The 14,216-nt window shown below is 52.0% G+C and overlaps 1 protein-coding gene across 1 annotated transcript in view; it reads right to left on the bottom strand.

Annotated features, from left to right (window-relative positions):
- LOC101027862 (uncharacterized) overlaps positions 1-14,216 on the bottom strand; it is a 173,512-nt gene that overhangs the window by 148,029 nt on the left and 11,267 nt on the right. Inside the window, exons 5-8 of the mRNA XM_074381574.1 lie at positions 12,722-12,887; positions 12,505-12,639; positions 11,347-11,527; positions 6,142-6,281 (exon numbers count right to left, since the gene is read on the bottom strand). Of these exons, the coding sequence (XP_074237675.1) occupies positions 6,142-6,281; positions 11,347-11,527; positions 12,505-12,639; positions 12,722-12,887 (622 nt within the window). The remainder of the gene's footprint in view (positions 1-6,141; positions 6,282-11,346; positions 11,528-12,504; positions 12,640-12,721; positions 12,888-14,216) is intronic.

Below are 14,216 nucleotides of genomic sequence, written 5' to 3'. Positions count from 1 at the left end.
GATGAGGTTTCCCCATGTTGCCCAGGCTGGTCTCAAACTCCTGGGCTCAAGTGATCCTCCCACCTCAGCCCCTACAAGTGCTGGGATGACAGGCGTGAGCCACTGTACTCCACCTTTTTCGCTATTTCTAATGAAAAAAGAATTTGTTTTCTACAATTATTACCAGTGACAGCTAATAAAGGGCATTATGGGGGTTGCAGAAGGCCCAAAAATTCATAAGAAATAAAGAACTCAGAGCAGCCCCCGGGTTTAGGAGACGTTTGGTTTGGGAAACTTCCCTCCTGGTACCCCTGTAGTCTCAGGCTCACCATATTGACCTAAACCCAAAGCCACAGAAAGAGCGACAAGGTAAGAGCCAGGCCAAGTCAGGTGCCAGCTTCCTGCAGGGAAGCCCCCATGTTTCCCCAGGCTTGTCTAGGGCCAGGCTGTAGCCCTCAGCCACCAGGGGTCCTCCAAGGCTGGGACCCGCTTCCCTGACCCTGGGCCTCCCTGCTGTGTGCGACAGTGCCGGAATCCCCGCATATGAAGCTTGATCTCAGCAAGACGCAGACTGCAAAACAGGCCCTCACTGGTCACTCAGCCCACCTGCCAACATGTCTGCCCGCCAGAGTCCAGGCAGCCTTCCCAGAATATGCCTTGTGCAGGCAGAGCCAGTGGCTACCCTCAGCTCCACCTTTCCTTCTTCCGACACGACCCACAAGCCAGCCCCTGCTGCAGGCTGACTGCCACCATCTGGCCCTGACCACTGGTGGCCTCAAAGACTCTCTTGCCCAGTGAGGGGCAGCTATCCAAAAAAATTTCAGTTCCAGGCCTGCTTCCTTCCTTCCTAATGGGCTTGGCTACATGTCTCTCTGGCCCGTGGCTGCCTTTCCCTGACTGCCCTTGGCACCCTGGGCTCAGAACACATGTGCAGAAGGACACCAGGAGATGGTACCTGCCCAGGACCACTCCCCCTGCTCTGGGCATGCCTCTGGCCCCAACTGTTACCCTGAGAATGAGCCTTTCAGAGCCAGGCACAACAGAAGGGCTCATGAGTGGCTCATCCTGCTTTCCGTCCATTTGTGGAAAAAGAAATTCAAAAGCAGGAAAGCGAGCAGACCTAGGCAGGCTATGGATGGAGAAAAAGGGCTCAAAGCTTCTGCCTAGAAATCGAGTCCGGGGCCAGGCACAGCAGCTCACGCCTGAATCCCAGCACTTTCGGAGGCCAAGGTGGGTGGATCACTTGAGGTCAGGAGTTCGAGGCCAGCTTGGCCAACACGGTGAATCCCTGTCTCTACCAAAAATACAAAAATTAGCCAGGCATGGTGTTACATGCCTTAATCCCAGCTGTTCAGGAGGCTGAGGCAAGAGAATCACTTGAACCAGGAGGTGGAGGCTGCAGTGAGCCAAGATCACACCACAGCACTCTAGCCTAAGCAAGAGAAAGATTCCACCTCAAAATGGAGGGAAAACAGACAGACAGATATTTAGGTCAGTAAAAAATCTGCCACCCCTATCACCGCCAATAACAGACAATGCTAATAATAAGGCTGGGTGCAGTGGCTCACGCCTGTCATGCAAGCACTTTGGGAGGTCAAGGCAGGCAGATCACCTGAGGTTAGGAGTTTGAGACCAGCTGGCAACATGATGAAACCTCGTCTCTACCAAATATACGAAATTAGCTAGGTGTGGTGGCACGAACGCGTAATTCCAGCTGTTCAAGAGGCTGAGACAAGAGAATCAATTCAACCCAGGGGGCAGAGATTGCAATGGGCCAAGATCACTCACACCACTGCACTCCAGCTTGGGTGACAGAACAAGACGCTGTCTAAAAACAAAAAAAAAAAAAACAGTAGTCATTACTACACCACTAGTTACTTAGTAAGGAGGCTTTACTATGTACCAGGCACTGGTTGGTCTAAGCTCACAGAGAAGGAAAGTGACAATCAGAGTGTTTGAGTCAGATGCCAGCAGGCACATGCAACTCAGTGGCAGAGTAGAGACTTGAACCCAGGAAACCATCTCCTAAACCCACACTCTTAACCAGCATCTGACATGCAAGGGCTTAAAAAAAAAAAGTCCTGATTTGTAGCGTTTGCTGATTCGCATGGTGTAAATACGGCGACCGTGGTCAGTTTCAAGCTACCAACATACAATTGCTAAGGACAGACCTGGGAAGAAATGTGCAACCTTAGCACATGTATTTCCACCACACAGTTACAATAAACATGACTAAGCTCTAATGCAAAGACAATAGTAAACTGTAGTAAAGTAACCAGGTAGACGTGGTTTGGAGTACTTCATACCTTTGTTTCTAATATAACTCATTTTTTTCTTTTTTTCGGAGAAGAGTCTCACTCTGTCACTGAGGTTGGAGTGCAGTGGTATGATCACAGCTCACTGTAGCCTCAACTTCCCGGGCTCAAGCCATCCTCCCATCAGCTTCTCAAGTAGCTAGGACCACTGGCATGTACCACCATGCGTGGCTGGTTTTATGTAGAAATGGGCTCTCCCCATGTTACCAAGGCGGGTGTCAAACCCCTGGGGTCGAGCGATCATCCCACCTCAGCCTCCCGAAGTGCTGAGATTACAGGCATAAGCCAGGGTGCCCGGCCTATTTACTTATTGATAAATATTAAATGCACATAATTTCAGGGTACCTGTGGAATAATTTGATATATTTGTCTAATCAAATCAGGAATAATTACAGTATCAACTTAACTGTTTGTCTTTTCTTTACGCTAGAAACATTCAAATTATTCTCTTCCAGTCATTTTTTTTTTTTTTTTTTGAGTTGGAGTTTTCACTCTTGTTGCCCAGACTCAAGTGCAATGGTACAACCTCAGCTCACCGCAACCTCCACCTCCTCGGTTCAAGCCATTCTCTTACCTCAGCCTCCAAAATAGCTGGGATTACAGGCATGTGACACCACGCCCGGCTAATTTTGTATTTTTTGTAGAGATGGGGTTCCTCCGTGTTGGCCAGGCTGGTCTCGAACTCCTGGCCTCAAGCCATCTGCCCACCTTGGCTTTCCAAAGGACTGGGATTACAGGCCTGAGCCACTACACCCAGCCCTGGCTATTTTTAAACGTAGGATTAATGTTAATTATAGTGACCCTAAGAATCTATCGAGTATCAGGGTCCGATTTCTTCTACTCAAGTGTGTATTTGTACCCATTAGTCAGCTACGTTAATACAACTTAATTTTTTTTTTGAGATGGAGTCTCATTCTCGTCGCTCAGGCTAGAGTGTAGTGGAACGATGTCAGCTTGTTGCAATGTCCACCTCCTGGGTTCAAGCGATTCCCCTCCATCAGTCTCCCAAGTAGCTGGGATTATAGTCAGCCGGCTAATTTTTGTATTTTTAGTAGAGATCGGTTTTACCACGTTGGCCAGGCTGGTCTCAAACTCCTGATCTCAGGTGATCTACCCACCTCAGCCTCCCAAAGTGCTGGGATTTCAGGCATGAGCCACCACGCCCCGCCACAACTTAACGTTTAAAACAGCAGTGCTTAACACCAGCCTGCAGGGCACCTGGCCATCTCCTCACCCGCTCTTGTGAGCCAGTAAGAGCCAGGCCTGTTTCACCACTGTCTACGCTGTCTCTTGACTGCACAGTCAGCCCTTAGTAAACACACCTTTAACTCACCTCCCTGTTCTCAGAACACCCAAGATAGGTGATGAGCCACGCCCTCTCCCAGGCGTCCTTCCTGGCAGCCCGGGAAAGGTGGCCCCGCGGGCTCCCTCTCTGTCCCCTCCCACCCACAATGCCCCCTTGCTTCCTCCTCCTTTGTTCCTTAAGGAAGCTCGTAGCCATCCCACCCACTGCCGCCAGCTTTGGAAACTCAGGGCCTCTGCGAAGGGCCCAGCTGGGGGTTTGCTTTCTATTGCGCGCCGAGTACTGGTTTTGTTTCCAGACTGAAAAACAAACCTTGTCTCCTGGCCACCATCAATGGGGAGGGGCAAAGGCATTTCAAGCCGAAGCTCATGAGGTCTATCCCCCTGGCAACCCAGGCAGACCCTCAGCCCTCCCAGGAGCTGCTTGGCGTACACTGATGGGTCCCTGCAAAAACATTTCCAGCAACAGGGTCCTCAGCACTTCGCCCTTCAGCCCAGGGGACCTCCCCAGTGGCAGTAACTTTCTTTTCAGTGCTCTAAGTAAGACAGCCGCACAGTGCTCTCTCTGGCTAGCACCATCAGGGTCCCAATGTGGAGACCCAGGCCCACAGTGAAACTTGCCCTGAGCCACCCCTGCCAGGGGAGATGTCCAGGCAGTGGTCAGGATGCTTTCGGGGCCAAAGGATGCAGGCCTGTCTTCCCATCAAGCCATGAAGTTCAGTGGTGCAATGGTTAGAGCACAGGCCAGAGAGCAGCAGTCCCCTACTGGGGACAACTGTGCTCCCTAGGGACATCTGGTTGTCATGGACTGCAGGTGGGGATGATGCTGGCATCTGTGGGAAGAGGCCAGAGATACTGCTAAACATCATACATTGCACATGACAGCCTCCTCCTCACGCCCCACAAAGCACCACCCAGCCCTCGGTGTCCACAGCACCCAGGGTGAAAAACCCTGCTTTGGGCCAGGCTGCCGGGGATAACAGCCCAGCTCTCACTTACTAGCAAGGTGGTTTTAAGCACATTTCCTACACTCTTCAAGCTTCAGTCTCCTCACTTGTAAAATGGACGCAACGATAAAATTTTCACTGAGATGATTAAATTAGATTATGCAGGTGAGGTCCAGGAGCTTATTGTCTGAGCATACACTAAGCGCTCAATAAAACTGTAAAGCCTTGGCGGAGCATGGTGGCTCAGGCCTGTAAACTCAACACCTTGGGAAGCTGAGGTGGGAGGATCATTTGTGTCCAGAAGTTCAAGATCAGCCTGGGCAACATGGTGAAACCCTGACTCACCCAAAAACGCAAGAATTAGCCAGGTGTGGTGGCATGCACCTGTAGTCCCAGCTACTGTGGAGGCTGAGGCGGGAGGATCACTTGAGCCGGGGAGGTCAAGGCTGCAGTGAGCCATGACTGCACCACTATACTAGCCTGAACAACAGAGTGAGACTCTGTCTTAAAAAAAAAAAAAAAAGAAAAACTGTAGGACATTGAATGGAGGCCCCCAAAAAGATATGTCCATGTCCCAAGCCCTAGACCTTGTAAATTTCCTTTATTTACAAAAACAATCTTTGCAGATGTAATTAAGTTAAGGATCTCGAGATACGATCATCCTCGATTATCTGGATGAGTCTTCAATCCAATGACACATCACTTTCCTTCCCCAGGGACGGTGCCACATTAAACCATCTCTCTCATGCTTTCCATCTTTTATGTGGATTCAAGGCTCTCTCTCAAAACAAGCCAGGTGGGGAGGAGAACTTGAGTCATCAGAACGCGGCCGCAGGGTCTCGGACACTTGATGATCACCGATGAAGGAACTGCCCTTAACTCTCAAAGCCACAGCCACCTCTTGACTTGAAACAGCTGGGAGTTTTGGAGAAGGCCTTGGCCATGTGTTTTTCTTTTTCTTTTTTTTTTTTTTTTTGAGGCAGAGTTTCACTCTTGTTGCCCAGGCTGGAGTGCAATGGTGCAATCTCAGCTCACTGCGACCTCCGCCACCCAGGTTCAAGCAATTCTCCTACCTCAGCCTCCCCAGTAGCTGGCATTACAGTCATGCGCCATCACAGCCAGCTAATTTTTTGTATTTTTAGTAGAGACGGGGTTTCACCACATTGGCCAGGCTGACCTCAGGTGATCTACCAGCCTCCGCCTCCCAAAGCGCTGGGATTACAGGTGTGAGCCATCACGCCCCACTGTTTCTAACTTTGTTGTGGGAAATCCTCAGTGCTAAGACTCATATGTGACTAGGCCTGGGAGGTTAGATTGTGAATCAACAGGACTGCTGTTTGCTCCTAGACAGACAGAGGAGAAAAGGCTTCCCCTCTGCTCACATCCAACCTGGAGCAGGACACTGGCTTGGCACACACCGTTCTGATTTCCTTGCTTCTGCAACCAGGCAAAGTTGTGCAGTGCACAGCCTACACCCATACCTGACAGCCCGGATACTAAATATCTGAGAGGATGGGCCAGGATGTGGCCAAGAAAAAGGTGTCCTAGGAACTCAGGGCCAGGAAAGACTCTGGCCTGGGGCTGCAGAAGCCACTTACCTCCAAGCTGGTTGTCTGAGCCAGGCATAGCCTCCTCACTGAATTGTCTACAGCAGCCACCAGGGCCTGGGATGGAGTCTCCTCCCACTCATATAGCAGGCCGCTTGGGGTCATGTCTTCATCGCCGCCATCATCTGGATCTGGGATGGGAAGAGGTGGATGGGATGACCACATGGGGAAACCCCAGAGTGAGCTAGGAAGTCCTCTGGGAGTTGCCCCCACCCCGGCCAGTGCTTCCTTCAGCATGTTTCAGGTGACAGGTAAGAGCAGGCGTCCCCAAACTACGGCCCGCGGGCCGCGTGCGGCCCCCTGAGGCCATTTATCCTGCCCCCCACCCCCGCACTTCAGGAAGGGGCACCTCTTTCATTGGTGGTCAGTGAGAGGAGCACAGTATGTGGCGGCCCTCCAACGGCCTGAGGGACAGTGAACCGGCCCCCTGTGTAAAAAGTTTGGGGACGCCTGGGTAAGAGGGTGTCTAGGAGGGAAATCATGGCAGCGTCACTGCAAACAGCCTCAAATGAGAAGCAACCCGTGTCCCCACCAGCGGGGGATGGGCACATAAACCACAGCCCACTCACACCAGGGAACACTGAGTACCCTTTAACAGAAATAGGTCAGCAGGACACGCCCTGCCTTCAAAAAACCTCCAAGCCATCGAGGGACCAAAGCAAGGTGCAGAACAGTGTATGGGGCAAGAATAACAACAGGCCAGGCACGGTGGCTGAAGCCTGTGACCCCAGCACTTCGGGAGGCCAAAGTGGGCAGGTCACCTGAGATCGGGAGTTCAAGACCAGCCTGACCAACATGGAGAAACTCTTTCTATGCTAAAAATACAAAAAATTAGCTAGGCATGATGGCGCATGCCTGTCATCCAAATACACAGGAGGCTGAGGCAGGAGAATCGCATTGCACTCCAGCCTGGGCAACAAGAGTGAAATTCCATTTCAAAAAAATAAAACAGACTACTCTCTGCCAGGCACAGAGTCTCACACCTGTAATCCCAGCACTTTGAGAGGCCAAGGTGGGTGCATCACCTGACATCAAGAGTTCAAGACCAGCCTGGCCAGCATGGTAAAACCCATCTCTACTAAAAACAGAAAAAATTAGCCAGGTATGGTGGCACGTGCCTGTAATCCCAGCTACATGAACCTGGGAGGTGGAGGTTGCAGTGAGCTTAGATCATACCACTGCACTCCAGCCTGGGCAACAGAAGTGAGACTGTCTCAAAAAAGAAAAAACCTAACAAAACAAAATGTAAAAGCTAGACAACGCAAAAAGACAGTCGCCAATCTATCTGTCGGTACACAGGATTTGTCTGGGAACGTATACTAGAAGCCAGGAATGGTGGCAGCCCCTGGAGAGGGTAGGTACTCGTGTGTCCTTTTGTATCATGTCACATGTCACCTTGTCAAAAAAATCTTTCTCATGCCTTCAGTCCTGTGGCTGCTTCCTAAGAAAGATGGGTTATAGCAGAAACTGCCCTCTGTTCTGCACACGGCTGTGGTGTTCAACTTTCCTGAGCCCTGCATGGACCCCCACACCCCAGACAAAGACCTACCCTCGAATCCGCAATCTACGCCTCCCTCAGCTTCCATGCTCCTTGGCAGAGGTGTGTGCCCTCTAGATGCTGTCCAATACCACCTGGCTGCCGGCAGGCCTGAGCACTCACCCTCGCAGTGTATCCAGCTTCCCACAGGTGTACACATCCACCCATCTATTCCCAAACCTCCCCTAGCCCCCAGGGAGCCTGGGACACAGAGAGGTCATTCCTGCCCCAGGGCCTTCGCACTTCCCGTTTCCTCCCTGAATGACCTTTCCCGCATCTTCCCGAAGCTGAGCTTGTCTTATCCTTCATCAAAATCATTACGTCCTCGGACAGGCCCTCTTGGCCCGCCCTGTCTAAGTCACTGGCTTTCATGCGGCTGTTTAATTTCATTCCTGACATGATCACTGTCTCCAGCCACCTTGACTGGGTTTTTCCCCATCTGCAGTTTCCCACTCCCAGGCGGGTGGCAGCCTCAGGGTGACGGGGATGGAGTTGACCATGATCACAGCCCTGTCCCCAGAGCCCTGGCAGTGCTTAGCACATAACAGGTGCTCAGACAAGCATGAATGAAAACTCCTGGGCCGGGAGTGGTGGCTCATGCCTGTAATCCCAGCACTTTGGGAGGCTGGGGTGGGCAGATCACCTGAGGTCAGAAGTTCGAGACCAGCATGGCCAACATGGAGAAACTCTGTCTCTAATAAAAATACAACATTAGCCGGGTGTGGTGGCACACACCTGTCATCCCAGCTACTCGAGAGGCTGAGGCAGGATAATCACTTGAACCTGGGAGGCGGAGGTTGATCGAGGCACTGCACTCCAGCCTGGGCAACTCCATCTCAACCACCACCACCACCACCACCACCACCACCGCACCACCACCACCACTCCTGATGACCTGCCAAGGATCTGCAGACCTGGAGAGAATTCTCCCACAACAGCTGGGAACCAGAGGACTCTCCCTGGAACAATTACCCAGGGAGAAGGACAGGGCCACACCAGGGCCACCTGAGCCCAGCACAGAATTTCACGGAGGAATAAAGGCTCATTTCCAAGTGTGTCTTTGGGATCAGGCCTTAAAGAATGGGGCCAGGAGGATGTGAACTAGTGCCCACAAAGGCCATGTGCCAGGTGCTTAAAGGCAATGAAGGGGTCTCACTCTGTCACCCAGGCTGGAACAGGGACACAATCACGGCTCACTGCAGCCTTGACCTCCGGGACTCGGGTGATCCTCCCACTTCAGATCCTCAAGCAGCTGGGATTACAGACACACACCACCATGCCCGGCTCTTTTTTTTATAGTTTTCATAGTGATAGAGTTTCACCATGTTGTCAGACTTGAACTCCTAGGCTCAAGCAATCTGCTCACCTTGGCCTCCTAAGGAACTGGCATTACAGGCTGGAGCCACAGTGGCCAGCTGACCATTTTCTATAACTTTCTCCATTATCTATGGGGTAAGTGGTGACCTACCCATATATTTACAGCTAAGGAAACTAAGGCACAGAGAGATGCTATCAGCCCAAGTCACACAAGAGTCAGAACCTGAATCCAGTTGACTCCAGAAGCTTCCTGGAAATGACAATGGAAATATGGAAAAAACTCATCCATACAATGGGGTATTATTCAGCAAGGAAAAAGAAATTTCAATTCATGCCATGACATGCATGAACCTTAAACATTGTGCCGAGTGAAGAAGTCACGCACAAAAGGGCACACTTTATGACCCATTTATATGAAATTCCACAATAGGAAAATTCTTAGAGGCAGCAAGTAGGTTGCCAGGGTCTAGGGAGACGATGGTTAATGACACAAGGTTTCTTTTTAGGGTGATGACAATGTTCTAAAGCTGATTAAGGGGGAGCACAGTGGCTCACACCTGTGATCCCAGCAGTTTGGGAGGCCACAGCTGGAAGATCACTTGAAGCCAGGACTCTGAGACCAGCCTGGGCAACACAGTGAGACCCGTTTCTATAAAAAATTTAATTAGCCAGGCATGGTGGCGCACAGGTGTACCGGGAGGCTCAGGCCGGAAGAATCCTTTAAGCCCAGAAGGTCAAGGCACCACTGCATTCCAGCCTGGGTGACAGTGCAAGACTGTCACTTAAAAAAATTGAGTTGATGTTTTCTGTAAACATGGAAAAAGAAAAAAGTTCAAGGCTGGGCACAGTGGCTCACGCCTATAATCCCGGCACTTTGGGAGGCTGAGGCAGGCAGGTCACCTGAGGTCAGGAGTTAGAGACCAGCCTGGTGGTGAAACACTGTGACTACTAAAAATACAAAATTAGCTGGGTGTGCTGGCACATGCCTGTAATCCCAGCTACTCAGGAGGCTGAGACAGGAGCATCACTTGCACCCAGGAGGAGGTGGTTACAGTGAGCTGAGCTCAAGCCACTGCACTCGAGCCCGGGTGACAGAGCCAGACTTCATCTCTAAATAATAGTAACAGTAACAACAAAAACAGGGCCTGGCACGGTGGCTCACGCCTGTAATCCCAGCACTTCAGGAGGCCGAGGCGGGAGGATTGTTTGAGCCCAGGAGTTCGTGACCAGCCTGGACAACACAGTGAAACCCCACCTCTCCAAAAAACAAACAAACAACAACAACAACAAAAAACAATTAGTCAGGCATGGTATAGTCCCAGTTACTTGGGGGTTGAAGTGGGAGGATCACCTGAGCCTGGGGAGGTTGAGGCTGCAGTGAGCCATAATCAGACCACTGCCCTCCTCCCTGGGCAACAGAACAAAATTGTGCCTCCAAAAGAAAATTAAATTTTTTTTAATTTATTTTTTGAGATGGCGTTTACTCTATCGTCCAGGCTGGAGTTCAGTGGTATGATCTTGGCTCACTGCAACCTCTGCTTCCTGGATTCAAGTGATTCTCCTGCGTCAACCTCCCAAATAAATGGAAATACACGTGCCCACAACCATTCTTGGCTAATTTTTGCATTTTTAGTAGACAAGGTTTTGCCATGTTAGCCAGGCTAGTCTCGAACTCCTGATCTTAAGTTATCCACCCAACTCAGGTTCCCGAAGTGCTGGAATTATAGGCGTGAGCCTCTGCACCTGGACAGAATTTTTCTTTAAATTTAACTAGTGACAATACCTTCTAATGGGGTTTTGATGAGAATGAAATACACAAAGTGCTCAGCATGGCCACTGGCCCATAATCCTTCCAAAAATCCCAGCAGTAAGAATAACCATTCTTATTTCATTATTAAGGAAGACAGTTGCCAAACACGGAAAAGAAATCCTCCCCCCAGATACAGGCCTCGCTTGTTTCTTTCCAAGCAAAATTGTAGGAGGGCACCGAGTCTCAGGGAATGCTATGCGTTAGCAGCAACTTGCCGGATGATCAGAACACCTGAGTCAGTTTGCCCCTGAAATGAGCAAACTCAGAGGTCACTGAATTTAGGGTTGAGAAACTGAAGACTCCATGGGAAAAAGGACTCTACCAAGTCAGAGCCATCTGATCTGAGCCTGCAGAAAGAGCCTGGAGAACCTTCTAGAAGTGGCTGACTCTCCTGGTGACGATCCTTTTCAGAAATGGCTCAGAGACATCCAGGCCGGGACAGAGGGACGGAGCCTGGACCTCCTTGGACCCCTGTGGCCAGACCACCCTCATACCACGGCCAGGGGTGGCCACCAGGGAAGCCCGAGATCACCTGTGCCCGCTGGATCTCGGGCCATCTCGTGCAGCAGGCTGAGTGAGGAGAGGGTCCGAATCTGCACAGCGCTTGCCTTCACAGACAGCGGCCCCGCGGTGTCCAGCTCTGTGCAAGAGGCCTCCTGCAGCACGCCAGCCCGGAAGCTCTGGACGCAGGTCAGACGGGAGGCCAGGCCAGGCTGCAGACCAAGAGAAGAGACAGCTCAGGCCAGATTCTAGCCAGCCACAGGACCCAGCCCTGGGACCAAGGGAGGAGGGCCGAGGGCCGCATCAGAACTGCAGGCCCTCACCCCTCTCACAGTGAGGCTGGGGAGGAGACGCGCAGGGCTGCATCCCACTGTCACCCAGCCCTGACTCGCACCAACGGCAGCCCAGACAAAGGTGACAAGGATGAGGGGAAGCAAGAAGGTCCAGCAAGTGACCAGCAAGAGAGGAATGACGGAGCCTTAGCTGGAAAACATTCCCATCAGCGGAGGCCCACCTCCACCTCTCAGATGCTGAGACTTTTCATAAGGACTCAACATGAACAGGGATCGTCTCTCAGCCTGCAGATAGATGTTTGCTATTTACAAAGCACTTGCTTCTTCAGGGAGCTGGAGACAGAGGTGGGGAGGGAGGCGTTAGGACAAGGACAGAGGGGCGGGTCACTCCCACAGCTCCAGCACTTGAGGAAGCCAAGGCAGCAGGATCGCTTGAGCTCAGGAGTTCGAGATCAGCCTGGGCAGCATAGCAAGACACCCTCTCTACCAAAAATTGAAATCAAAAAAATTAGCCAGGAGTGGTGCCTTGAGCCTGTAGCTCCAGCTACCAGAGAGGCTGCGACCGGAGGATCGCTTGAGGCGAGGAGTTGAAGGCTGCACTAGGCCACGATCACACCACTGCACTCCAGCCAGGGTGACAGGGTGGGACTCTGTCTCTAAGGAAACAGATGCATACATGTATACACGCATACAGTGGCATTTCCAGAAGGAAGGCGAAGAGGGGAGGGAAGAGGAAGGGAGGAGAGGAGGTCAAGAAAGGACCAAGAAGAGAAGGAATTGGAGGAGAGGAGGAGAAAAGGGGGAGCTGAGGAGGGAACCCCGAAAAGGGAGAGAAGAGAGGAAGAGGGCGGTCTAGGACAGCAGCTGTCAGGGGCCCCGCCCCGCCCAGCACTTACGGCCACTCCAGGCAGGGCCTGAGAATGCAGCGAGGAGCGTCCCCTGCGCAGGGAGCATCGAGCCAGGTCCTTGGTCTTGTGCAGCCAGTCCCCATGGCACTGGTATGTGGTAGGACACCGGCCCAGGATGTCCACCTGGGCGGACGTGGTGGGGGACAGGTCGGCCTTCTGTCCACCCCACCCCCGCTCCCCGCCCTTTCCCATCTCCTGGCCTCACTTCATCCAGAGTCTTGGAGCTGCAGGCCCCCGCGTGGCCCTGCAGGAGGCTCAGCACGGCACGCTTCACGTTCAGCACCCAGCGTGGCTCAGCGGGCCGGGGACACAGGCGGACCACACGCCCAGAGTGCAGGATGAAGCGGAGCGGGTTACGGCCCAGGGCAGTGCTGCAAGAGGGCAGACAGGGGTCAAGCAGGACCCTACGGTGCCCCAGGTCACCTGCTGACTGCCAGAGGCCACAGCATGCCTGCCCTCCTGCAGGCCAGCCCCCATGTGGAGCGCTGGGGAACCCCACATGGGGAACCCCACATTCCCCCCCTTTCTTCTGCAGCCGGGCTCTGGGGCAGCCAAGTTGGCTCTAAGCCACCCCAGCCTTGTCACCCCTGGGACAAAAGGACAGGTGTGTGAGACAAGGGTCAAAGAATCAAAGGCCGAGCCCCCAAGATTAGGCAATCATTCCAAAGCATCTCACTTAACCCCAAGAAGGAGTTGAAGGCGCTCTGGATGTACTACCCCAAATTATGCCACCTGGGTATACTGACTTTTTTGCAGAGTCTCACTCTGCTGCCCAGGCTGGAGTACGGTGGCGTGATCATAGCTCACTGTAGCCTCAACCTTGTGGCTTTACATGATCCTTCTGCCATGTGGCCACCATCCCCTGCTAATTTTTAAACTTTTTGTAAAGATAGGTTTCTGCTATGTTGCCCAGGCTGATGCCAAACTCCTGGGCTCAAGCAGTCTTCTAGCCTTAGTCTCCCCAAAGCGCTGGGATTACAGGCGTAAGCTGCCACACCCAGCCTCTTGTCTATTTTGAACTGAAGACTGTATTTGCTGAGAAACAGCAAATGTGGGGAGACGCTTTCTGAACTCCCCCCTCTACTGCCTTAAGACAGATCCCCCAAAAGGAACCTAATTGTCATTAATCCTCTCCAGGGAGTCTCATGACCTGGGAGAGCAGCTTTCATCCTCAGAGAGGATTCTGCAAGGTAACACCACACCCAGACAAACTTCATCCCACACTAGCACATCTCCTGTCTCTTATTTTAATATAATTTTATTTTTGAGATGGAGTCTCCTGTCTCCAGGCTGGAGTGCAATGGTATGATCTCGGCTCACTGCAACCTCCACCTCCCAGGTTCAAGCAATTCTCCTGCCTCAGCCTCCTGAGTAGCTGGGATTACAGGCATGCGCCACCATGCCCAGCTAATTTTTTTTATTTTTAGTAGAGACGATGTTTCACATGTTGGCCAGGATGGTCTTGATCTCTTGACCTCATGATCTGCCCTCCTCAGCCTCCCAAAGCGCTAGGATTACAGGCGTGAGCCCCCACGCCTGGCCTCTCCTACCTCTTCTCTTAAAGGTCCATTCCTCTTTTCTAGCAACCATCTATTCCCCTCTAACTTGTCTCCCTCCCTCCTTCCCTTCCCCTGTGAAAATTGTACATAAGCTCCCAAATTGACCATTCTGGGGGGCCTTCACTCTTTCATTCTGGAATG

The sequence above is a fragment of the Saimiri boliviensis genome, chromosome 12 (assembly GCF_048565385.1).
Source record: "Saimiri boliviensis isolate mSaiBol1 chromosome 12, mSaiBol1.pri, whole genome shotgun sequence".
NCBI classification, from domain to species: Eukaryota; Metazoa; Chordata; class Mammalia; order Primates; family Cebidae; genus Saimiri; species Saimiri boliviensis.
The sequence above is the reverse complement of the archived record's forward strand: the minus strand, read 5'-3'. Positions and strand labels throughout refer to the sequence as shown.